The following is a 24,475-nucleotide window of genomic DNA, read 5'->3' as shown; positions in this document are numbered from 1 at the left end:
CTTGTCACCGATGGCTTGCTGCCCCAAAGGGCATCTTGCTGTGCCCTGCTGTTTGGTCATGGTGGGTCTCCGCCAGTTGTGCCCTGCAGCATCTTGTCTTGTTTGAGAAACGTCTTGAATGAGGTACAACCAACAGATGAGAGACCTGAGGGTTCCAGAGGCCTGACCGCCAGGGTGGAGATGCCCACCATGTACCATTCTGAGTATTTGAGTGACTCCATCTCTGTGGGGCTCCAGTTGGAAATCAGAAGTGGGTGTTTGAAGCCTCTGCAGTCCTGCTGCCCTGGCCCCCGAGCTTTCCAGAACAGGTGAAGCTCTGGTTCCCAGTAGAAATGAAGTGAGCTCCTTGCCTGCAACCATGAAGCTGGGCTTCCCTCTCGTCTCAGGGACTGCGGAAGCCAGTGTTTTGTGGGTGCAGGTCACCTGTGGCTGACAGCTCACTGCTCCACCCCTCCCTCACCTGCCCTGATCTGCTCTCCCAGCGTGGCTCACTTCAGTCCGCTCCCCTCCGTGCTGCACTTAGTTAGTTCCCCAGCCCCCAAACAGGCCAAAACCCACTCCCTCTGCTGAGCCAAAGATACTTGGCCTTCTCCTTGGTTTCCAAACCTGATGTTTTTCTTTCTTACTGGATAACAGCTTGTTTCCTTTGGAAGGAACATCTCAGGGGGACTGGAGTCCTGGTGTGAGGACAGGAGACAGGAGGGGTGAGCTCTGTCATTGTGAGCCCCTGTCCAGGAAGGTTTCCTTGTGCTCACCAAAGAATGAACCAAAGAATGTCTCAGGGTCGCCATTACCGTGGTGTGGCATGCAGTAGAACCCTGGGGTCACTGCCCAGCCTCATCCGTGGAGCCACCACCTCCCCTCCAATCCTGGGTTTAGAGTCAGGTATGCATGTCCCTGGTTCAGTTTTCAGAGATCACAGCCAGAGGATGACCCAGGGGGTCCCCGGATTCTAAGTGGGTGCAGAGACTCCTCCCTGGGCTGATCCTGAGCTGGAAACATGAAGCAATGAGTAGGTCAGAACTCCAAAAGGCATAGCTGCTGCTGCTTTTGTCCAGCACCCAAGTAGGCAGGTCTCCTCCAGGTTCTGCTAGACTCTGGAGGTGGGGGTGCCAGCCGCCAGTGAGCTAGCTGTTTGGGCATACCTTGTCCTGAGCCTTTTGAGACACAGGGAGGGCTCAGCCCTGATCCTTGGGGAAATGGAGGCTCAACAGGCATGTGGGCCCTATTTGAAGGTCACTGAGTAGAAAAGGCTTGAGGAGGCCTGTGCAGCAGCAGGTCCCCAGCCCTTCTGCTGTGGCGGTACACCCCCCTTCTCTAGTACTGGGTCCCAGGGGAAGAGAGCTCAGGTTTACACAGGAGGGGGCTAAGTTCCGTAGGAGAGTGTATGCCCCAAGACATTCCTCTCTGGTGGTAAGTTGTGGCTCCTCACCCTTGAGATATAAGACCCTGGCAGCCTTTTCCCTCCTCTTCCACAGTTACCTCTGGCCAGTGTCACTTACCTGGGAGCTCAGATATCGGGGATCGAAGAAGGGGTGCCCCAGTACAGAGCCTTCATGTGCTTCCTGTCGGCCTTTGCCACCACCTTTGACTTCTTCACCGGGGCTGCCGCTCTCCTGCCCTGCAGCAGGCTGCTTCTCACTCAGGCACCTCCTAGAGCCTGCTCCTGACTGCTGACAGCCAGCTGCTGTCCAGCTTCAGCTTTTTTGTTGTTGGTTGCCCGGGAGATCTAAGGTGTCAAATTGCCATTGTGAGGAGGAGCCAAGAGGAAGCCCTCCCCTGAGCTTGTCACACCCTGTGCCACCCTTACTCTCAAGATGGACAAAACCACTCCTTCACTTACTTATTCTTCCTCCTGCCTGAGGGCCAGGCTGTAGGCTGAGGGCTGGGCTAATGACAGAAGTGGTTAGCTGTGGTTCCCTGTGGAAATAACCCAGGAGGCTCCGTCTGAGGCTGCTGGGGGAAGAGGGTGGAGTGGCTCCCTCTCGAGCGCCCCACCACCCTCTGGAGGGCCTTTTTGGCTTATGTCCCTGACCACCCCAGCCTGTCTCTTGGGCCACTCCCTGGCTGCTTCCTCTGGCCTCTCCCAGGAAGAAAAAACGGGAGCTACAGGACCACCCAAGCAAGTCAGCAGGCTTTGCAAGCGCCCTCTGGTGTGGTACTCCTGCCACTCTGCCCCCAGGGCTGTCTTGTGGGAAATTTGAGGATCCTAAATATCTTAAAAGTAGCTTGCTTGTTTTGGTGAGAGGCCTTGTGTCCCTCCTAGGAGAAAGTACACTGTGGGTCTCATTCTGCTCAGCTGTCTCCACACTCCTGGCCCTGTTGTCCAGTGGCCAGGCCCATTAATATTTGACGGCCTTGCCACCCAGCAGACCAGGCTGCAAGGGGAGAGACAAACAGCGATGCAGTCAATGGAGCCCTTTGAATCTGAGCACAAAACCCCAGTGAGTCAAAGCTGGGGGCCAGGGTGTTGACAACCATATGGCCACAGCGCCTAGATGCCAAAGCTGCTCAGAGACAGGACAGGCCACCTCTGTGCAGGCAACAGTCTTGAGCAGAGGGAACAGTTGTCATATATAGTGTTAGTGGTGCAGGCTACAAGAGCGCCGCCCCCAGTGGCTGCCCCTGCTGTGTCTCGCCATTTTGTCTAGTTTTAGGACTGTGTTCTTCACTTGTGGACGGACCCTATTCTAGGGGTTGTGTTACAATTGGCTGCTCTCTGGGGTCAGATCCCCGAGCAGTACTCATACTAAGAACTCTGTTAGAAGCAATTTTTGCCAGCTGTTCTTGTCCTTAAGACTGGGCACGCAAACTGCCCTGCCGTTGACGGCTTTGTTTCTGGTTCCCCAACCCCGTACCACATTTCTAGCAGTGGGACTGAGTCTTTGTAAGGACCCTAGTAAAACAGTGGCCATCCACTCATGGGGCCTCAGCCTGGGATCACAAGAGACTGAGCTTCCTGCACCAGGTAGAGGCTGCTTCCTGCCACCAGCTTGGGCAGAGTGGTTACCCCAAGGGGAACCTCTGGGAGTAGTGAGGGGAGACTCTAGTGAGGCTGTGGCTCCCTGGCTCAATGGGTTCACTAGTGACTAGGCGTAATGACGTCTCTCAAAACTGCCGTCTCTAGGACAGTGGTTCTCAGCCTTACTAACGCCTCACATGCTGTGGTGACCCCCAACCATACAGTTATTTTCGTTGCTACTTCATAGCTGTAATGTTGCTACTTTTAGGAGTCAAAATGTCAGTAACTGTGTTTTCCGATGGTCTTAGGCGACCCCTCTAAAAGGGTTCTCCAACCCCCCAAAGGGATTGCAGCCCATAGCTTAAGAACTGCTGCTCTAGCCGGGCGTTGGTGGTGCACGCCTTTAATCCCAGCACTCGGGAGGCAGAGGCAAGTGGATCTCTGTGAGTTTGAGACCAGCCTGGTCTACAAGAGCTAGTTCCAGGACAGCCTCCAAAGTCACAGGGAAATTCTGTCTCGTAAAACCAAAAAAAAGAACTGCTGCTCTAGGCACCATGCCAGCTGCAGCCCTCAGCCTAGGACAAAGGGCTCATGGGGGGGGGGGACACGGGGGAGCTAGAGGTCTCTGAGGAAAGATCAAGATTCGAGAGAGAAACTGGGAGTGAGAGCTCATGCAATTCTAAGACGGAAATCTGAAGCACCCTGAGCAGGGAAGAACAGGACCCTCAAACTCACAGAAGAGAAGAAGGGTCTCATCCCCGTTTGCGGGTCACCCAGTGTATGACTATAGGAAGGCTGCTTTATCTGCAGTGGCCAGCACCAGGTGATGCTTCACAAGCCCCTGTAAATAAAAGGGCACAGGACAGGGATTGGAGAGATGGTTCAGAGGTTAAGAGCGTATACTGTATTTGCAAAAGACCTTGGTTCAGGTCTCAGCACCCCATGGTGGCTCACAACCATCAGGAATAAGTTCTAAGTGACCCAACCGACATTCTCCTGACCTCCTCGGGCACTAGGGGGTCACCGGTACATGTAAGGAATGAAACATCATGTGTGGCGCAAGTCAGTGTTTGGAGGCAGGGTGAACAAACGCTGGCTGGCCTCAGTCCCTCCTCCCATTGGCACTGCCGGCTTCCTCTAGGTGCCGCCATGCTGCCATCGCTAAGTACTTTGGAGACGCACCACCTGCCTGCGCCAAAGGCTGTGACCACTGCCAGAGTCCTGCAGCCGTAAGGAAGAAGCTTGATGCCCTGGAGCATAGCAGTAGCTGGAGTAAGACCTGCATCGGGCCCTTCCAGGGGAACGGCTTCGATCCAGAACTGTATGAGGGAGGCCGCAGAGGCTGCGGGGGCTTCAGCAGGTGAGAGACTGTGAAGTACATCCGCTGGTGCTAGGCAGGCCAAAGGTAGCCTTCTGCAGTGTGCCATATGACTCTTCCCAGGCCTGCCCATCAAGTGGCTGGAGTGGGGAAGAGCAGAAGCCCCACCCTGGGTGCTCACACCTCGCCTGTCCTCTAGATATGATGAAGGTTCTGGAGGTAGCGGTGACGAGGGCAGAGATGAGGCCCGCAAGCGTGAATGGAATCTTTTCTATCAGAAGCAGATGAGCCTGCGCAAGGTAAAGGAGGCAGAGCCCTTGACGGGGCTCAGTGGCTCTGTTAGTTTGGTTTCTGTTGCGATGACAAAACACAGTGTATGGCCAAAAGCAACTTGGGAAGCAAAGGGTTTATTTGGCTGTCACTTCACATCACTGACCAGCATCAGGGAAGTCAGGAGCCTGCAGGTAGAACTGAAGCAGAGACCAGGAGGTGTGCCCCTCACTTGTTCAACTTGCCTTTTATGTATCCCAGGACCACTTGCCCAAGAATGGCAAAACTCACAGTAATCTGGGCCCTCCCACATCAATCATTTCCTCAATTGAGGTACCCTCTTCCCAGATGACTCTAGTTTCTGTAAAGTAAACAAACAAAAAAACCCTAAGCCAGCATGGTAGCATATGGCTTTAATCCTAGCACTTGGGAGGCAGAGACAGGCAGATCTGAGAACAAGGCCAGGGACAACATAGTGAAACCCTGTCTCAAATGTATCTCCTCCACCCCCCAAAAAATAACCGGCACACAGTGAACCATACAAGGTCCTAGATGGCCCCCTGTTTACTTCCTCAGTTCCTTTTCTTGCCCTCAGTGGGAGCTGCCCTGCAGCAGGACAGCATGTCTCATGGTCCCTCATGCTTTCTGTCTTCCAGGGCAAAGAGGCCAAGACAGAAGAATTCACACCCCCAGGTTGGTACGGAAATGCCCCCGGGGGCTTGGGTGCTTTGCCTAGGCGTGAACAGTGGATGGCTCAGTGAGGGTTGGAGGACTCCAGAGAGCTGGTCAAGTGGAAAACCCTTTCTACCCTTTTCTCAGATGAAGACTGTCCCCTGAGAGAGGCTTCAAGCAGGAAGATCCCTAAGCTCACAGTGAAGGTAAGAGAAGGGTGCCCCCTCCCCCGCTCCCTCACCCCCAAACCTGAGGGTGGGTGACCAGGACTTCACTCTCTTCACAGGCCCGTGAGCACTGCCTGCAGCTTCTGGAGGAGGCTTTGAGCAGTAATCACCAGGCTGCAGGGGCCACTGATGGGTGAGTGTCCTGCAGTATCCAGTGTGCGGACCAAGGCTTATTCCTTCCCAGAATGCCGCTCTGTAGATCATGACCCATCCCGCTGCATGGCTCTCAGTCCCACAGCCCTACCGGGTGTGCACCAGAGACTGCCAAAGGCTACTGAAGGACAGTAAGCCATAGAGTACCTAGAGAGTCTTGACCAGAACCTGTGTGCCCATCCTCACCAGGTCCTGAGGCTAGCAAACGGTCCCTGAAGAGAAACCAGGAGGACCACAGGGAGAGGACTGAGACCTGCGTGTTCTCTCCTTCTCATTCCTTCCCACAGAGCTGACCTGCAGGCCAAAGCAGTGGAGCTGGAGCATGGGGCATTCCGGAATGCCAAGATGGTCAACCTGTACAAGGCCAGTGTTCTAAAGAAGGTAGGTCCATGTCATAGAGCTCATCCTTCTTGGCTAACTGGGGGTGTTCTAGCCATCCCAGCGGGAACCGGCATGTCCCCAGCATGCACTCTCCACTGACTGCACAGCAGAATTAGAGGATCTGGACTGGAGCTACGCAGTAGTTTGTGGATGCCATGATCCCCCTTGCCTTGATCCCTCTTTAGGTGGCTGAGATCCACAAGGCCTCCAAGGATGGTCAGCTCTATGACATGGACGGTGGCACCAAGAGTTGCAGTGCTGGGGTTGAGCCCTCAGAGCCCAATGACTATGATGTCCCCCCAACCTCACACATTTACTCGGTGAGCAGCATCCAGGTACCCACTCCCCCTTGTCCTCAGGTGGGAAGACTCCTATTGTCTCCTGGCATCACAGCCCTGCCCAGCCCAGATGTCAGGACAGACCATAGAGCATCTCAGTATTTGTCAGCCTGGGCTCTTCTCCAGCTGTGTCCCGGTCAGCTCTTTTCTCCCATGTTCCTGAGAACCTCTCAGCATAGCCACACCTGCCCTTGAGGTCTGGGGTCCTGAGCCTTCTGGCTTCCTCTTTTTCCTCACAGCTCAAACCCAAGAGAGTAGGAGCTGGCTTCCCCAAAGGCGCCTCCCCGTTCCAGACAGCCACAGAACTGTTGGGGAAGCAAGCCCCCAAGGGTGTGCCGGGAGGTGAACAAGGCCCCCCAAGCTGGTGCTGTGACTATCAAGATGAAGACAGGAACAAGCCCCTCCCTGAGAACCAACGAGAGGCTCCTGGAAGTAGTGTCAACTGTGGGGAGCTCTCGCCTCAGAAGAGGACAAAGGGCTCTTCCCAGGGCAGTGTCAGGGCTGGAGCCAGCAAGAAACAGCAGCTCCTAGCTGCAGCAGCCCTCAAGGATTCCCAGAGCATCACTCGATTCCTCTGCCAAAGAGCAGAGAGCCTACCTTCACCTGCTCCAGGCCCAAGATCAGGAGACGTCACCCCCTCCTGTGGAGGCGAGCCAGAAGACTGCACACAAGTTGGAGCCCAGGCACATTTGAGTGCTCGAGTTCAGACTGAGTGTCCCAGGGAGGGGCCAAGGTAAGAGTTCAGGTATCAGGGAACCGTCATTCCATGGCAGCATCAGAGCCCTTTGCTACCTCTGAAGCATGAAGTCCATCACAGTGGGCCCTGCTGGGCTACCTGGGTCCAGAGAGCAGCCAGACCCAGACCTCTGATGCTGTTTTCCCTCCGGCCAGCACCTGCTCACTGCAAGTCCACAGCTGTCCTGAAGGTCAGCCTAGCACTCTACAGGAAGCCCAGGCAGGCAAGCGGCCCAGACCTCAGCAAGTACTAGAGGAGGTGCGTGGTGAGGTGGAGAGCTGCAGAGCTGCCCGGGGTCAAGGGTTAGGTCAGGGAAGATCACTTCTCTTGTCCTAGAAGCAGGTGGGGTAGGTGGGGGGAAGGCTCCTGGTGTTGAACATGCAGGCTTCCTTCCAGAAGGGAGGGTAGAGCCGGTAAAGGGGAGCCCCAAAGTGACCCATCCGTGCTGGGCCCTATCCAGGAGAGCTCAGAGAGAACTCAGAAGAGGCTTCGCCCCTCAACCAATTCCTCCATCTTGGCTGAGGCCAAGGGCAGTGCCTTGGCCAGTGATCACAGCACTGAGAATAAGGTGACTGGAGAACATTGCCAGCTCTCAGCTCCTGGCATCTCTGTGAAAGAGGCTGCCGCTGTTGTGGTCAAGTACCTGACCCCTTTCTACAAGGAGGGCAGGTTCATATCCAAGGTAGGTGCGTGTGGCTGGAGTAAGTGGGTTAGTGCAGGGGTGAAGGGTGCAGGGAGTGTGCATCCCTGAATGAAATAGGGCAGATAAGGCCAAGCCTCGAGCCAGGCCCAGCTTCTGCCCTTGGTGGTGGCTTCAGGGCTTCCTCCTCTTCCTTTGCCATCTAGGAGTTGTTTAAAGGCTTTGCCCGCCACCTCTCACATTTGCTGGCTCAGAAGACCTCTCCTGGAAGGAGTGGTGAGTGCCCACCTGGCCAGGGCCAGAAGGCACTATGGCAGGGGGCGGGAGGGGGGCCCTTCCCGGAGGAGACAGGCCCTTACCTTCTCCTGTGTCCCTTCTCTGATCTACAGTGAAGAAAGAGGCCCAGAGCCTCATCAAACAGTTTTTCCATGATCGTGCCCGCTGTGAGAGTGAAGCTGACTGGCGTGACCTATGTGTCCCACAGAGATGACCTGCTGCTGCTGCTGGCTGAACAGGGTCAGCATCCCGCCTCCTGTCATGGGCAGGCCCATGCCAAAGGAGCTAACTTTCTCAGGGCACCCCCCCCCAGCTCCTACGCCTACCAGACCTCAATTAAAGGTGTCATTAGACACTCAAACCAAGCAGAAGGTCAGAGGTTAGCCCACCTTCCTGCTCAAAACCCCATGGTCCTTTCTCTCAGCCTGCTGCTCCTGGCCTTCATGGCCAGGTCCCCATACAGCTGCAGCCAGAGAAAAATGCAGTGACCTTCCCATCTTGTTCTTGAGTTCTCTGCCATTCCCACTGTCTTCCTTTAGACACCAGGCTCCAGGCCCTGACCATCTGCTGGTCAGCAAGGCCAGACCCAATGAAATGTGTGCAAGAATAAAGTCCTACTGGAGACACATGCTCACACAGTTCTTTTCTTGGGCATTTTATTTGCACAGAAGCTGCTCCATTCAGGCCCTGTGCCATCCCAGAGCTGAGTGGGCATTTTCCCCAGGCAGGACGTGAGATGCCCAAGCCAAGTTCCTACAGCCCCAGCTCTGGGTTCAGTACATCTCAGAGGAATGCGTCTGCCTGCTTTCCCAGTTGATGTCACTGTGGCAACCCCTGCCTTATGGCCTCCACTTGGGGTTGTGCTGTGAAAGTTTCAGAGCAGAGCCAGGCTGCGGAGATGAGAGAACCACCCAACAGCCAAGGCAGGCTGCCCAGTGAGACGCTGGTGCCTCATCTCCTCAGCTGAGGCCTGGCCACTGAGTAGAGGACATGCTGTCCTCCAGCAGGAAGACAATGGTGTGCTTCAACTCCTGGGCCTGCCGGGCAGAGACGGTTCAGTGCAGCTCTCCCTACCCCCCTCACCTCTGTCCACACTGCCCCTAAACAGAGACCAGAGGCCTGGGCCCCTGCTATACACTGTTGCTGGGGAAACACTCACCTGTGGCAGCTCCAACCAGATGGTGTGGGGGTTGTCAGCAGAACCGTAATTGAGTTCCAGGCCGGGGGCCCCATTGTCCTCCAGCGGGCTGAGCAGGTGGAGCCGCTGCAGGTCTCTCAGGGGGATGGAGCAGCAGAGTCTCTGAGGTAGCAGATACAACAGAGCAGCGTTGGTGCAGAGTGGGGAGCAATGCATGGGGTGAGGACTGAGCCAGGCATCTGAGCCAGCGCAGGAGCGGGGCCTCTACCCACCTGGGAGCTGGAGTCCATGAGGACGAGGTGCTGCCGGTTGAGCCCCAGGAGGATTGGGCCAGGAAGGCTCAGCTTACTCACTCTCAGCACCACGTACACAGTGTAGCCGAAGAGGGGCAGCTGCGTTGTGCTCTCTGTGGGTCACACAGGACAAGTCTTGATTGCAGATCTCTGGGACCTGCCTCACTTTGTGTCCCTCCCCCCCCCCAGGGAAAGTGAAGGGTTACCGGGCATAGAGGCCTCCTCACCCGGCCCACCAGGGCTTGACCCTCACACCCAGCTTTCCCTTGACGTAGACCCACCAATAAAGTCTATCTGTGCTCTCTGTGCACTGTATCCTTGCATCTGCCTCAGCTCCTGGCCCACCAAGCTCCTTATGTTGGCTATGTTCACCTGCTGTTGCAGTGGCTTAGGGATGTATACCAGCAGCTCTTGCCTAGGGTTACAGCCTGGGTCATTGGGGCCTGTGGCCTTGGGGGAAGAAAGGTGGTAGGCAGGAGGTTTGGGGGAGGGGGAGGGGCTGGCAAGAGGTTGAGCCGAGCTCACGCACTCTGACGGGAGACTTTTGCTGGCTTTCCTGAGGTGTTGCAGGGCAGCCAGCCGGGCAAGTTGAGCATCTGCCTGGGCACTGATCATCAGCTTCCCTTGCAGGTAGTCCCGGAGCACCTGAGGAGGAAGGTCCGGAGGGGCAGTGGTGTCACAGCCTCCCCAACAGTTGGTGACTTTTAGAGAGTCAAACTTGTTCTTGCCCCCATCCCTTCCAGCTGCTACAGAGCCCATGGTTGTGGAGAGGGAGTCCAGGGGCTGCCTAGCTGGGAGCTCTCCCTTAGCAGCAGTACTGCACAGCACTTCTGGGCAGGGGGCTGACCTGACCATAGTGGGTTTCAGTGTAGGTGGGGTGGTCGAAGTGCAGTGGTGTCTCCCAGCCAAGCCGCCGACTGTGCAGGCTCATGTCCTTGTCTGTCACCGCACTGTTGAGGTACTCATGGGGGGACAGTGGCCGAACTAGCTCACCTGCACAGGGGACCCACGCCAGAATTGACCACATAATGTAGCTCCTGTGGGGTAGTCAGGGGCCCAGGCAGGTAAGGCTGCCCCTTCCCCTGGGCTCACCTTCGCCTTTGATGAGGAAGAGGGCAAATTCCTGCACTTCCTGGGAGTCTGTGATGCCCATCTGTCCACACAGCTCCTCCAGCACTTCTCCTGCCACCTGGGCACATGACAGGTCAGGATGATGGAGACTAGAGGCCCAGAGCCTAGGCACCCAGCCTCTTTCCTCAGCAGCCCGTGCTCACCGTGAATGTCTGTACATTTGTCCTGTAGTCCACACCCCCAGGCAGATGAATTAGAAGTGAACGAACTGCTTGCCCTTTCTGTCAGGTAAGTTGTGTTAGTCTCCAGCAAGCAGAGGTCACTGCTGTCCAGTTGACACTTCCAGTCACCCTACCACCCCCCATTACAGGCAAGTCCTAATACCAGAAAAGCTTGCATTTCACCGGGTGGTGGTAACTTGTGGCGCCCCCCATATTTAACTGTGCGCTGGAGGTTCTCCTGGCTGCTCCGGGCCAGCTCTGTAGAGTCAGAATAATGAAATCACGGGTTTATCCAAGCCCCTTAACTGACAGGGCATTCTTGGTCTTGGAAGCCCCCTCTCCCCCACCCGGGCACCTTGGCTAGGGCTGGAATCCTGCAGGAATTTGGTCACATAGGGCATCAGAGTGGTGGACGGTGCGAAGAAGCCTGTAAAGAGGCTGAGGACATTCCAGCCCAGAACGCAGTGATTTCTGCAGGGCAGAGCTGGGTTTCAGGCTGGCCAGACCACAGGGCTGTTCCGACCTGAGTCCCCTGCCCCACAAGCCCCACTCACGGCTGGGGGTGTCCTGTGACTTGCTTGATGACCTGGCAGTACATCTCATCCCTGAGGTCCTCTCTGCACAGCTGTGGGGACGGGAAGAGTGAGTGGGTAAGGCAGAGACAGGACTGCAGAACCCAGGGGACTGCTGTGTGTGATGGCTGGCTAGGGGCCCGATGTTAGAAATACAGCTATGGGCCAGGCGGTGATGATGCACACACCTTTGATCCTAGCACTCAGGAGGCAGAAGTAGGTGGATCTCTGAGTTCAAGGCCAGCCTGGTCTACAGAGAGAGTTCCAGGACAGCCAGGGCTACACAGAGAAACCCTGTGTTGAAAAACGAAGAAAATAAATACAGATAGATAACGGCTGAGGACTGAATGAAGGTAACATCACAACTGTCACCTCTTCTCTGCCCCAGCAGCTGGCAGCCTTTGCCCAGCAGTCTGTCCGCCCCCGCCCCCCCCCCCCCCCCGCTTCTTTTTTTATGTAACATTGGAGATGGAACCCAAGGCCTTAAGAATTCTCAACCAGGGTACTGGAGAGATGGCTCAGCAGTTAAGAGCACTGACTGTTCTTCCAGAGGTCCTGAGTTCAATTCCCATCAACCACATGGTGGCTCACAACCATCTGTAATGAGATCTGGTGCCCTCTTCTGGCCTATAGGCATACATGCAGGCAGAACACTGTATACATAATAAATAAATAAAATCTTAAAAAAAAAAAAAAAAATGCTCGCCAAGCCGGGCATTGGTGGTGCATGCCTTTAATCCCAGCGCTCGGGAGGCAGAGGCAGGCAGGGGCCAGCCTGGTCTAAAGAATGAGTTTCAGGACAGCCAGGGCTACACAAAGAAACCCTGTTTCAAAAACAAAACAAAACAAAAAACAAAGGGAAAGAAGCTAGACAAGAGCTGGTGAGAAGCGCCCCCCACCCCCAACCCGTTAAGAGCTCTTGCTGTTCCTGCTCCCAACACCCACTTCAGGCAGATCACAGCCACCTGGAACTCCAGTTCCCGGGGACCTAGCACCCTCTTCTAGTCACTGCAGTCACCTGTACATATGAGAACATATAAATAATTAAGCCCTAAAAAGAATGCTAGGCAGGGGCTGGCAAAGTGGCAGGACAGTCCCAACCACATCCTGTCCCAGTGATTTACATGGTGGAAGGAGTGCATGCGTGTGTGCGTGTGTAAGTACACACATACATACGCACACACACAGAATTAAACAAGTGTAAATAAATTCACACTGCTAAACAGGTGCCCTTTAGCACTGTGGTGAGAACTGGTTACTGACTAGCCAGCCTGCCTCTCTGAGCTGTCTTGGTTATCTTTGCTGACTTCCCATCTCTACTGCATGCTTTGGGCCTCTCTACAGCTTTCCCATCTGGCTTGGTCCCTGACTCCAGCCTAAAGCGTCCCCTTGGATCCCAGGCTACCCCATTAGGAAATCAGGTGCTCTAGACCTGTATCTAAAACAAATCCTCTGCCGGCTCAGGCCTGCTCGATAAGGCCAGTTTCTGCTCTGACTTCACACACACCCACACAGCAAGCCCTGTGGACACCCCACACACACTTGCTGCTGCCTCTGGGCCCACGCCAGCACCTCTCTCGCCTGGGTCACCACAGTAGTCCCTAGAGCATCAAAAACAAGCCAGAGTGACACTGCAAAATGCGAACAGTGGTTCCATCAGCAAGCCATAGGTTTAACTGGTAAAAATCAATGCCCATATAATAGCCTGACCCCATGCACACATCGCTCACTCCTCCATCAGGGCTATGTCACCCAGCAGCAGCCGCAACTTCCCCTTGTCTCCTGTGGGATTGTACACTCCAGGACTTTGTCTGCTTCACCGGCCCTTTACCTTATGGGTACCAGTGCATGCTTGAGGGTTTAGAAGTAACTGGAGACAATGTATCTTAACTGTATTTGTAGAGCTGGTAAAGGGCTCAGTGGGCAAAGAAGATTGCGGTCAACCTAATTACCTTAGTTCCATCCCCAAGACCCCATACACTAGAGAATCATTGCCCACAGATTATCCTCTGACTGCCACAGATATGCCATGGTACGCGCGCACACGTACACACACACACACACACACACACACACACACACACACACACGCTTGTGCGTATAGGAGTAGGGTTGGCACAGATGGCAGCAATATGGAAGGCTTAGGAGGTAGGGGTCACATTAATCTGTGTTCCTATAGAAACTAATTGAATATTTGGCTTTATATAAACTTTAATTTTCAAACTTGCTACTAAAGAGTGTGCCCCTTGGCTCTTGGGCAAGCATTTGTAGTTCATATAATAGAATGGCCCAAAATGTAGTGCTATGAACTGGGGTTTTGGGTTTTTTTTTTTTCCCCCGAGACAGTGTTTCTGTGTAGCTTTGGAGGTTGTCCTGGAACTAGCTCTTGTAGACCAAGCTGGTCTCGAACTCACAGAGATCCACCTGCCTCTGCCTCCCAAGTGCTGGGATTAAAGGCTTGTGCCACCAATGCCCTGATGGGTTTTGGGTTTTTTTTTCTGGGTTTTTTTGTTGTTTCGTGGGTTGATTTGGTTTTGGTTTTTCAAGACTGTAAGCTGTTTTGAAGATAAAGTGGTTTTGTTTTTATTTAGTTTCTTTGAGACAGGGTTTCTCAGTGTAGCCCTGGTTGTCGTGGCACTCACTCTATAGACCAGGCTAGCCTCAAACTCACAGAGATCCGCCTGTCTCTGCCTCCCATATGCTGGGATTAAAGGCGTGCACCACCATGTCAAAGATAAGTATTTTTTAAATGGTTGAGAAACTGAGATGGAGAGTCCCATTCTGGCCCAGGCAGGAAGGGTGCTCAGGGCCTTAGCACAGTTCTTGCTTACCGTCAGCAGCTCGTACAGCAGATCCAGCTCATCCTTGCCCCGGGGCTTAGGCTGGTCCCCCATAAATTGCATCAGAGCTGCAAGCAGGATATGGGGCACAGTAAGCACTGTACAGGTCACCTGGCCTCTGACACCTTACACTCCAAACACATAACACCAGGCAAGACAGTCATCTGTAACTTTGTCGAGGAGGAAATAGGCTCAGGAAAAGCCCAAGGGTGCCCATGTCAGCTGAGCCCATCAACTGCCCCAGATGTCACACGGCCCATGGACAGAAACACAAGCTGGTGGAGCAAGCTTCTTGATACGGGCGGATGGGCTGATTCAGGGAGAGCACAGAGAGGGGAGTCAGGTGCCTGGGTCCAGAGCACAGCCAGTGGGGACAGAGGTTGCTTGCAGCCACTCACCCTTGAACCCAGCCACAGCCTTCCTGTTGATGTCTTCATTGCTGAGGCTGAGGAGGGATTCCTGGATGGGGTCCTGTGGCCAAAGAGCCTTAGCTGTGACTCTAGAGCCATGGGAGTTGGAAGGCCGATCCTTGCCCCCGATTCCTCCCCACCTGGCCCCTTACCTTGGTGTACTGGACCAGGCTGACTTCAGCCTTGTCATTGGCACCTCTACCTGCCTGGGCTAGCCTGTAGAGGGCAAGGGAAGACACAGCCCTGGTTATTGGCCCTCCTGCTCTCGTTCCAGGCTACAAAGCCGATGGTAGTAAGAACCACGGCCTGGTGGCTCTGTGGTGCTTGTATTACAGAAGACCAAGGACAGATAGGCAGACGGGTTGGTTTGAGCACTCACAAGGTCTGAGGCTTCCGGAAGTAGCGCAGGGCAAATTCCTGCATGGTGTAGTTGTGGGAGTCCGCAGAGAAAAGGCTATAGGCCGCGAAGGACGTGGCCTCTGAGTCTTCACTGGGCTCTTGGCTCCTGGGATGGGTGGGGCGCTGGGAGCACAGGAAACTTGGTACCACCCCAGTGCCCTCCACCTAGCCCAGAGGCTCTGTTCCCACTCTTACCGCCTGGTCCCCATACCCATTAGGCCCTTGGGGGTGACACCAGAGCCAGGAAAGCCACGGTTACTAAGCATCTTCAATGAGGCACTGAACTAAGTACCACAGTCTTACAGTCTTGCTGGGCGAGAGGCGAGATGCGAGATGCGAGAGGCGAGAGGCGAGAGGCGAGATGGTAAAGATAAGAGCACACTGAGCACCACCCACCAGGCCACAGGAAGTCCGCAGAACCTGAGGCAACCCTGCTCTTTCCTTGTAAGACTCCTACTGATGCCTTCATCACTTCACCCCTGTCTTCCTCACCTCGTGAGCTGGCCCTGTCTTACTCTTGCGATGCCAGCTGTTTCTCTGTCCCAGGGAGAAGGAGAAGTCCGGAGCAGCAGCTGGCTGCACCACGTCAGCAGGAAAGAGTCCCGAGTGGCCACCAACAGAGCCAAACTGCCAGCCTAGAAGGCATTCCCAAATGATGGTTCGCCTACCTCCCTCTGTCCCTTGGCAGCCTCCCTTGCCAGTCTTGGGGAGTACCTGGCTCCAGAATGCCCGCTGGCAGTAGCTTAATGAGATCCCCACGGTGGAAGCTGAGGAGGCTGTGGTCATCAGTGATGTAGCTGCGCAGGGCGATGACGTAGCCAGAGTCCTGCAGGCAGGGGGGCCGGTCTGGATGTCCTCCCACCCAGTACCCAGGAGTAGCCGGGACCTTGACTCCAGCCTCCACCCAGGGAAGCCAGGCAGGGTAAGAGAGCCCACACTTGCCTTCTTGAGTTCATTCAGGAACTGCTCCACCATGGCCTTGATGGCCCTCGCCTGGGCGGTGTGCAGTGTCAGCTGTTCATTCTTCAGAGACAGCTCCAGGGTAGAACTGCTGCTGCACCCCACAGCCAGCACCTCTGCAAAGCTGCATATGCAGACACGGTGTGAGCTGGGGCCACCCTGCCGCCCCGGCCAGGCTCTGGACCAGCTCACCTGTAGGAGCAGAGTGTCTTCAGCCGGTCCAGGTGGAAGCTAGGGTCTCGGGTCACCTTCAGCAGTCTCAGTCCCCGGTGAGACACACCCAGCATCTGTATGTCACTGCCACTTTCACCCTGTCAGGAAGGCAGGCATGTCGGTCATTCCTGGTACCGCCCAGGTGTCTGGAGCCCTTGAGTAGAGAGGCCCAGAGCTGAGCTCCCTAAGTTCAACACCACAGACCGAGACTGGGAAGATACGTGAGAAGTAATTGGCCCAGTTGTCTCGGGCAGCCACCACAATGCGCTTTTTGATGCTGTCTTCGGTCGAGTCGAGGGAGTCCAGGCCCACTTCCAAGTCTCCTGTGGGCAGGAGGGGTCCATGATACCCTGGCTCCAGTGACACTTCCCCTCGGGGCAAGTCCAGCCCCCACCCCCCAGCTCTCGGGACCCATACCCAACAGGTCCTTCATTTTCTGCCGCTCACTCTGGGAGATTCTGATGCAGGACTCGGTGAAGGTGTCCTGTATGATCTGGAGGCAGAGCAAGGTGGTCAGCACCAGGTCCTGAAACCAGAGCTCACCCCAGGCATAGCAGCCGTGGCGTGTAGTGGAGGAGAGAAAGACAAGCGCCCAGGAGTGGGGCTGCATGCCCAGCAGTACTGACTGGGGCCTGCCAGAGACACAGGTGGGACAGGGGCGAGGGGACAGGGGACAGGGGATGGCAAGGCCCTCAAATCCCAGGATCATGTCCAAACCTACAGCTCTCTCTCCCCTCCCCACCCTGCAGCCACTGCAACTCCTTCCTTTGGCTCCATGGTCTGCTGCTATTGACATGGTGTACCAGCTGACATATGACGCCTGGCCAAAAGTGACCAAGGACAACCACCATCTATGAAACAGTGTGTGCCAGATCCTGTGCCTTGTACACTTTGCTTGGACCTCTCTTTTGTAAAACTAAGTTGTCACCACCCCGATTTTGCAAGGGTACTGAGGCGAGGTCCTACACGCAGGAAGTGCCCCTGAGTGCCAGTTGTCACTGTGCCCCTCACAGACTGTTAACTAGGCCCAGATTTGAGTGAAGGTCCTGGGATACAGTCTGTGGGTATGGCAGGGTGGAGGGTGGGCCAGGCTCTCACCTGCTGGCAGAGAAGGTTGAGACAATAGGGATGGCTGAAATTCTCCCGGGGGTAGAACACCTAAGAGCAGGATAGAAAGAGCTGAGATCATGCCAGGCCATGTCCCAGCTAGCCTGTCTCTCTTCCCAGGCCCAATCAGCCTTGAAAAGGTGGTTCATGGGGAAGGGATGTGCTGGGCTTTCAGGTGAGAACCTGGAACAGCCTATCAACTCTCCTGCCAACCTCAAAAGTCCGAGGCTCCTCCCCCATGCCCACCTCCTTTCGTAAGAACAGCTTCCAGGGTGCACTTGCGTACGAGAAGCACACACTACCCGAGGGCACAAGGAGCTTGGTGGAGATCCCCAGGTCCTCCATGGGCTCTGTCAAGGCTAGCAGAGGGAGGGAAGAGGCTTAGATGCGGCTGACAGACCTGGACTAGGTTGCCAGAGACCCTTGAGTTCCCGTTTTTTCTCAGTCTCAACTTCAACTGCCTGGCACCAACTCCTGCCTTCACTTCTGGCCCTGAGTTTTTCCTAGTGTCCCTGGCCACAATGGCTGCAGCCACTAAGTTCCCTGGCCCCACCAAATAAAACCTGACAGGTCTTCATCAAGGACAGCACCCTCTAGAGGCCAGTCCCTTAGTGCCAAACAGGCTTCAAAGTGCTTCAGCCCTACCCTAGATAGGAATGAGGAATCCAGGACTCCAAGGCTCCAAAGTCCAGCAGCCCAAACAGCTGGCCTCAGCCAAATACGGATGACTTTTGCTATAGGTCCCAAGAGGCTGTCATGCGTCCCCCACCAATCCAAAGAGACTCAACACAGGAAACATGAATTCCCTCACCATGAGACCCCACTGAATGGGCCTTGGGTTCCTCAGGCAGAGACAATGGCAGTGGGGGTGGGGATGGGGGTGCTGGAGTTGTGGATGGGTTTGGGCTACATGGGCCAAACAAGTCCCGAAGGGGTCCCTGCTTTTCCTGGATGGATAGGGAGGGCTCAAGTTGTGGTCGAGCCTTGGGTCGAGGAGCCACAGCTGGTGGAGAGTTCTTTCCTAGGTTAGGAGACATCGCCTGCAGGAGAAGGCATAGGATTATTATGGCCAAGGCCAAGTTACCCTGGAAACCCCAAGTTCAGGATTCCTGGACAGATCACAGCCCAGGGCCTGCAGAGGACGGCTGAGGAGCTCACCGATGGAGGCAAGTGGGTACCACTTATTCCTAACTTTGCCAAAGCCTCATCCTTAGGGTCATTTTTCTTCTGAAAGGGTTTGACAGGCCTCAAGGAAGAAAGAGAAAGTTACTAGCGCACAGACAGGGTAATTCCCCGAGGAGAGAAACAGCGCTGGCCACAGAACCCCCAGGCCCACCTGGAGGGCTGCACAGGCACAGGCACGGGGCCTGGGCGGCTCTGGTACATTCGGATGATATTGCGTATTTCCCTGCTGGGTTGCGGGCGCTGAGGCGTGGAGTTGGAGCTGCTCACTGTAGGTGCCCTGCTAGGTGGTGGGCTTTGAGGTGTGGAGCTCTTCACCTTGGGTGCCCTGCCCGGGGTCGGCTTTTCCTCCTCTGCTGGTTCTGCACCATCCTTGGCACTGTTGGGCTTAGTTTGTTTCAATGGTTTCTTCACAACTGGAGGAGGAGGTGGAGGGGATGACTCTGCCAGGAAGAGTAAAGACAGTTGAGTCCTGTACCTGCTACCAAGCCACAGGAGCCACAGCCCGCCACACCTACCTGCTGTGTCCTCCTCCTCCTCCTCATCCTCATTCTCGTCTGTCTCCTCCTGGGGGATCTGAACCTTGGCTGGAGGCTTCACTGTCTTCACCCTGATTGGCTCTTGCCCTGTAAATGCCACAGATGGCCTTCTCTGTTACTTGTGTTTATTCAGTATTATAGGAGCCCTGCTTATCTGGACTCCTGGACAGGCCATGCTGTCAGGGGAGCAGAGCATGGCCTCCCCTCCCCAGGCTATAGGCATCTGTTACATTTCTGAATGGCTGCCACCCTGACCACCCTTACCCATCTTCTGGAAATAATCCCGTTTCTGTTGGAAGCTCCTAGGGCGCTGAGGCCTGCCAGTAGCCTCCTCTGGAGTGTCCCCCTGGCAGAAGAAATGAAGAACAGCCTCCAGTCGGCCATGGCCCTGTCTTCTCAACATCCCCTTCTGATGGTTTCTTGGACCAATCCTGCTTACGTTCCCAGTGTCTCATCTTGGTAGGTTTGACACCTACCTGCTGCCACATCCAGACCAGACCCAGGCCCAGAACTCTGCCTAGCCTTGGCTCCTTACTCTAGAGGAAGCATCCAAAGGTTCTGGGTCACTCTCTGGCTTCTCTTGGGAGGCAGGAGGCTTCTTGGGCTTGGGAGCAGTAGCTGAGGGTGGAGCCACGGCTGGGGGTGGAGCCACGGCTGGGGGTGGAGTCTGGGAGGGAGCCCCCGAGGCCTGAGCTTGGTTCTGGCGCCTCTGGTTCTGCTGCTCCAGAGACATGCTCATGGCCTGGGTGGTCATCTGCTGGGCCTGAGGAAAAGGAGAGGCAAGCCAGTAAGAGCCTGGCTGGCCCTGCCCCCATGCCCACACTCCCCAGGCAGCCCCAGGGCCCAGCCACACGGGTCTTACCAGGATCATGGCCTGCTGGTTGATGAAGTTCTGCTGCTGCACCGCCAGCTGCCTTGAGTCCAAACTGGGAAGCAGAGGCTGTGGCTGGGGCGGGACCATCATGGCTGTGAGATGTCCAGAGCAGGGTAAGTGCCGTGGCCAGGTTTCAATCACTTGATCCGGGTGCCATCTGGACTCCCCGCAGGACCCTTCCCCCACCTTCAGCCCTGAAAGAAGCTCCTGGTGCCCTCAATCCAGCCTCACCTGGGATGGTTGGGACTGTGCCCATTGCTGGCATCATGGGCACAGGTGCGGGCATCATCGCTGGCTGGTAGCTGGGCGCCTGCACCATACCTGGGTACACTAAGGGAGTGAGGTCTCTCAGGGCCATTCCTGCTTGGCCCCACAAACCTCCGTCTCCCTCCAGCCCCAGGCAAAGAGGAGAACATTGACCTCTGGGGTACTGGCCAGAGCGCCCATCTCAGTTGCCTGTGGAGATTCAGACCACCCCTGCTGTGGGGCCTGGGAAGCCCTAGAGAGACACCATCTCTACTCACCCATGGGGTAGCCAGGCTGGGTGGGCCCAATAGAGCCCCCTCCCTTCATGCGGCTACTCAGGGCCCTGCTGTGTTCCAGATCCTGAAGGGAGAAATGTTCAGTGTCCAAGCTAGAGCCTGGGAGAAACAGAAGGGGTGGCCACGCCCCGGCACCAAAGCAAAGAGAGGGAGGGTAGGCTCCTCACACTAAAGCCCGAGGAGAGGACCGGCTCAAAGATGTAGTCCAGGAAACCATCCATGTTTCCGGGCTTCCTGGCCTCACCTGTGGGGGCAAGGGTACATTGCCGTAGCTGCCTCTGAGGCCACTCCCAGTACTCCACCAGTCTCAGTGTGCCTTACCTGGGGGGCCGCTGCTGGGCAGTGTTGGGGCTGGACCTGGAGGGAATCCTGGGGGCAGGGAGGGAGCCTGAACGCCAGGGGCTGGAGGAATGTTCTCAGCTCTGCAGGAAACATGGGACTATTAAGAGGACTACTGTGGGCGTCACCTCTAAGAGTGGGCAGAAGTTTAGTCGGGAGGACTGAGCCATCCACAACATCTATGCACAGGACGACGGCAGGGTAGCTGTGGGGGTTACCAGCTGGGGATAGGGCAGGTGGGGGGTACCTACAACCCAAGAGGAGTGATGGGGTAGTTGTGGGAACCGGCTGGGTCTCCCAGGTCCTCAGTCCGGCCAATCAGGTCCAATACAAAGTCACAGCCAGCCAAATCTTGCCAAGCATCCCCAGAATGTAGTGACACAGACCAGCCACGAGGAGGCGCCTCCAAGCCTCTGGGTGGGACAAGAGTGAGAAGAGGTGGTCAGGGAGGATAGGCAGAAGACATCCTTCAGCAGTGGTCAGTCAAGTGTCTGAGGAAGGGAGCCAGGAGCCGAGCCTCACTCAGAAACCTCAGACTGCACTCCCATTTGTACCTCAGAGTCCTTCTGGCTAGCTCCAGGCTCTAACACTCTCGATTTGCTCCTCTGTGGAGCTAGGATATGGAACTTATGCTGTCACGGGACCCCTCCCTCATTTAGACTTTCTGTTCTCTCTCTGGAAGCTACAGGTTGGAGCCTGCCCATGTACCGTAAAGCCTTCCCTTTCTATTCATTGAGGAACAGTGTCCCTCCGAGCCTTGGGGGACCATGCTGTGGGAGAGCAGGCTGGGAGGGTCAGTGGTCAGCACCGGCTATCCTGGACTCCCCATACCTGCTATGTAGGATCCGCCCTGCAAGCTGCTCTCCTGTGGTCCAGGACTCCACCTCTGCGAAGTAGCTTTCCTCTGTGGGGGGTTGATGGGAGGTGAGGGACACAGGGCTCCACCCTGACAGTAAGTGTCTACTGTCCCCATACTGGGCAGGGCAGAGAGACATGAGGGTCACATCACAGGTCATTGAGGAGACATGAGAGTCTCAGGGCACTGAGGAGACATAAGAGTCTCAGGGCATTGAGGAGACATAAGAGTCTCAGGGCACTGAGGAGACATAAGAGTCTCAGGGCATTGAGGAGGCCAGAGAGAGCAGAGGGCAGGGCTGGCTGCACTGGCTGAGGGAGGCCGACCTTACCATTGAATGTGAACACATCCAGTACCATACGGCCCTGCCGCAATCCAGCCTTCCATTCTAGCTGTGTGGGTGGGTGGGTCCTTGAGGCCATGGGAGCCAGTTGTGTCTGCTCCAGGGCACCCAACAGCTTGTGCTGGCACAATGCTGCCATGCCCCGGGAGCCCTGGTCAGATACAAACCTGTGGGGATGGCACAGGGTTGCTGCAAGCTTGGTGGGGTGTGCGGACCCCCCCCCCAACAAACAGAGCCCTATCCACTGGGCTCCTTACTTGAGCAATGGCTTCTGCAGGGCAGGCGTAGGGGGGAAGGAGCTGAGGAGGGCCGCCATCAGGGCCCAGCCACGCTGACTCTGCTGCTCGTCCGGGTTGTGCCACAGCTGGGCCACTAACTGGCTGAAGAGCTCATCCCGAAGTCCTGGCCGGTGCTGTGCCTTCCGTATCAGGTACGTGCCCATGGTCTGCTCCTGCCAGGACTGCAGGGACCCCTCCCCCAGGAGCCGCAGCATCTGTCACAAAAGCAAGGGCAGGGTAGGGAGCACAGCCCCCCCCACCCCCACCCCCACCCCTGCACCTCTCCAGTCCTTACAGTGGCCACCCTGTTCATCCCCATGTGTCACTCACCACCCTGTTGATCTCCAGAGCCTGCTGAGGGTTCTCGCCATCCATCCGGGTCAGTGGCTCGTCCAGGAGCTGTCCTGGTCTAGGCAGATACGGCTTCTGGAGGAGGGGAGGGAGGGAGAGAGGAGGGAGGGAGGGAGGGAGAGACACAGTGTCTGTCCTCTGAGTTGGCCAGAGAGGCCGCTCCTCGAGGACCCCTCACCTCGCAGGAGCATGTACCCTGGGAAGGGGACAGACGTTAGTACACATGCACATGGATGCATGGGTGCGTGTTACATGGACATGCATGCGCAGGCGTGTGCCGGAAGAGGATGCCAGGCATCTTCCTTATTTGCCTTGAGATGAGGTCTGTCACTGAACTGAAGAGCTTGTCACTTTGCATAGGCTGACTAGCCGGCCAGCAAGTTCCAGGAATCCACCAGCATCTGCCCTTAATGTTAACTGGGTTACAGGTATGCATGGTCATGCCTGGCTTTTCACATGGGTGCTGTGGATTTTAATTCAGGTCCTCATGAAGTGCTCTTACCCACTGAGGTCTCTCAGCCCTTCAATTGTTCTTTAATTTAAAAATTGACAACAAGCTGGTGTAGTGTCCATGCCTGTAATCCCAGAACTTGGGAGAGGCTGACCTCTGTAAGGAGTTCCAGGCCAGCCAGACCTACCAAAGTAAGACCCTGCCTTTAACTTTCTTAAAATAGGGCTGGGCATGGTGGCACACTCCTTTAATCCCAACACACTTAAGGCAGAGGCAGATCTCTGAGTTCGAGGCCAGCCTGGTCTACAGAGGCAGTACCAGGCCAGCCTGAACTACATAGTGAGTTCCAGACAACAGGGATGCATAATAAGGCCCTGTCCCCCGCCCCCCAAAATGATAAATTAATACAGAGAACTTCTTGTTGTGAATCCTGCTCAAAAGCAGGATTTAGCCTTCTGGCCTGGGAAGTTTCCCTCATCTTTTTTGTTTGTTTGTTTGTTTGTTTGTTTGTTTGTTTGGTTTTTTTTCGAGACAGGCTTTCTCTGTGGCTTTGGAGGCTGCCCTGGAAGTAGCTCTTGTAGACCAAGCTGGTCTCGAACTCACAGAGATCATCCTGCCTCTGCCTCCTGAGTGCTGGGATTAAAGGTGTGCGCCACCACCGCCCAGCAGTTTCCCTCATACTTAAACCTTTGTTTAGGACACAATTTTAATGCAAGACAATGCCACAGACACTGGAAAGGTGTGGCCGAAATAAGCCTGTGGCAGACTCCTGTGTAACTCCTGTGTACACAGTCTAACTGTGTAAAGACTGTTTTGTTTTCCAGGCAGCTCTGATGAGCACAACGGAGGGCAGGGAGAAGGTGGAGGCCTGCTCCTGCCTGGCAGGTGTTAAGCTGGAGCTTCCGGAGTACAGGAAGCACCGAGGGGGCTTACCCGAAAGCTGGAGGACACAAAGCTGGAGAAGGGAAACTGGTCAATGTCCGGAGGGAGGGTCAGGTTGGGCCGGACAGGAACCCCAGGTGGCAGGGACTCTGTGATGCTCCCAGCCAGGATGGCCTGGTGACCTGGGAAGAACACAAGAGGCAGTCTAGGACACTCAGATTCCCAGTTTCCCTGTCAAGCTGCCAACATGGACAGAGTGACTGTGGGTGGCTCAGAGAGAAAGGAAGGTCTGGACCAGAGAAGCCCCTGAGCAAGGGACTATGACCAGACATTAAGATGACATACCTTCTGCTGTCTCCAGCAGAGCAGCCAGCTGGGCTGGGATCTCCAAGCGCCCCAGGTCCTGGTGGAGAGAACCAAAGGATCAGGAACTAAAGGATAGTTAAGAAGGACTGGGTGTGCCCGCCTCCCCGTTCTCCCCTTAAATGTCAGGTACACAGCCTGAAAACAAAGGACCAGGTCCCTGAGAGCCTCTGAGGAAAAATCAAGAAAACCCCAGGCGTCTGCTCAGGTGGCACATGAGGGGCAGGACCCCTGATGGCACCCTGGGTACCATACCCCCCCATGCTATGCCAAGCTCA

The 24,475-nt window shown here is 55.6% G+C and overlaps 2 protein-coding genes across 6 annotated transcripts in view; one reads left to right on the top strand and one right to left on the bottom strand.

Moving 5' to 3' along the window:
* The window catches only part of LOC100755041 (ATP-dependent DNA helicase Q5), a 37,948-nt gene extending 28,229 nt beyond the window's left edge, over window positions 1-9,719 (top strand). For 3 of the 5 annotated variants that reach the window (XM_027425659.2, XM_027425658.2, XM_027425657.2), the window contains exons 9-20: window positions 4,104-4,322; window positions 4,480-4,579; window positions 5,207-5,243; window positions 5,370-5,428; window positions 5,509-5,582; window positions 5,890-5,983; window positions 6,169-6,303; window positions 6,561-7,054; window positions 7,213-7,315; window positions 7,518-7,739; window positions 7,904-7,973; window positions 8,087-8,609. In XM_027425659.2, coding sequence (XP_027281460.1) covers window positions 4,104-4,322; window positions 4,480-4,579; window positions 5,207-5,243; window positions 5,370-5,428; window positions 5,509-5,582; window positions 5,890-5,983; window positions 6,169-6,303; window positions 6,561-7,054; window positions 7,213-7,315; window positions 7,518-7,739; window positions 7,904-7,973; window positions 8,087-8,187 — 1,708 coding nt within the window. In that variant the 3' untranslated portion in view covers window positions 8,188-8,609. Of the gene's footprint in view, window positions 1-4,103; window positions 4,323-4,403; window positions 4,580-5,206; window positions 5,244-5,369; window positions 5,429-5,508; window positions 5,583-5,889; window positions 5,984-6,168; window positions 6,304-6,560; window positions 7,055-7,212; window positions 7,316-7,517; window positions 7,740-7,903; window positions 7,974-8,086; window positions 8,610-8,641 lie in introns of those variants that run through there. The other 2 variants (XM_035447295.1, XM_035447296.1) reach the window with 2 other exon arrangements.
* Window positions 8,879-24,475, bottom strand: part of Myo15b (myosin XVB) — a 40,109-nt gene continuing 24,512 nt past the window's right edge. Inside the window, 41 exon segments of the mRNA XM_035448171.1 lie at window positions 8,879-9,010; window positions 9,133-9,273; window positions 9,384-9,517; window positions 9,686-9,819; window positions 9,934-10,049; window positions 10,252-10,397; window positions 10,497-10,593; window positions 10,679-10,756; window positions 10,860-10,954; window positions 11,052-11,167; window positions 11,251-11,321; window positions 14,100-14,176; window positions 14,507-14,579; window positions 14,671-14,734; window positions 14,898-15,040; window positions 15,410-15,552; window positions 15,632-15,743; window positions 15,860-16,001; window positions 16,070-16,188; window positions 16,295-16,413; window positions 16,508-16,583; window positions 17,189-17,248; window positions 17,444-17,556; window positions 18,009-18,237; window positions 18,356-18,443; window positions 18,534-18,822; window positions 18,898-19,005; window positions 19,183-19,264; window positions 19,454-19,681; window positions 19,781-19,884; window positions 20,024-20,122; window positions 20,317-20,398; window positions 20,502-20,578; window positions 20,656-20,756; window positions 20,925-21,086; window positions 21,505-21,577; window positions 21,861-22,039; window positions 22,130-22,365; window positions 22,481-22,576; window positions 23,886-24,016; window positions 24,180-24,237. Of these exon segments, the coding sequence (XP_035304062.1) occupies window positions 8,933-9,010; window positions 9,133-9,273; window positions 9,384-9,517; window positions 9,686-9,819; window positions 9,934-10,049; window positions 10,252-10,397; window positions 10,497-10,593; window positions 10,679-10,756; window positions 10,860-10,954; window positions 11,052-11,167; window positions 11,251-11,321; window positions 14,100-14,176; window positions 14,507-14,579; window positions 14,671-14,734; window positions 14,898-15,040; window positions 15,410-15,552; window positions 15,632-15,743; window positions 15,860-16,001; window positions 16,070-16,188; window positions 16,295-16,413; window positions 16,508-16,583; window positions 17,189-17,248; window positions 17,444-17,556; window positions 18,009-18,237; window positions 18,356-18,443; window positions 18,534-18,822; window positions 18,898-19,005; window positions 19,183-19,264; window positions 19,454-19,681; window positions 19,781-19,884; window positions 20,024-20,122; window positions 20,317-20,398; window positions 20,502-20,578; window positions 20,656-20,756; window positions 20,925-21,086; window positions 21,505-21,577; window positions 21,861-22,039; window positions 22,130-22,365; window positions 22,481-22,576; window positions 23,886-24,016; window positions 24,180-24,237 (4,869 nt within the window). The 3' untranslated portion in view covers window positions 8,879-8,932.

The sequence above is a fragment of the Cricetulus griseus genome, chromosome 7, assembly GCF_003668045.3.
Source record: "Cricetulus griseus strain 17A/GY chromosome 7, alternate assembly CriGri-PICRH-1.0, whole genome shotgun sequence".
Taxonomy (NCBI): domain Eukaryota; kingdom Metazoa; phylum Chordata; class Mammalia; order Rodentia; family Cricetidae; genus Cricetulus; species Cricetulus griseus.
Note: the sequence above shows the minus strand (reverse complement) of the source record. Positions and strands in the feature narration are given on the sequence as shown.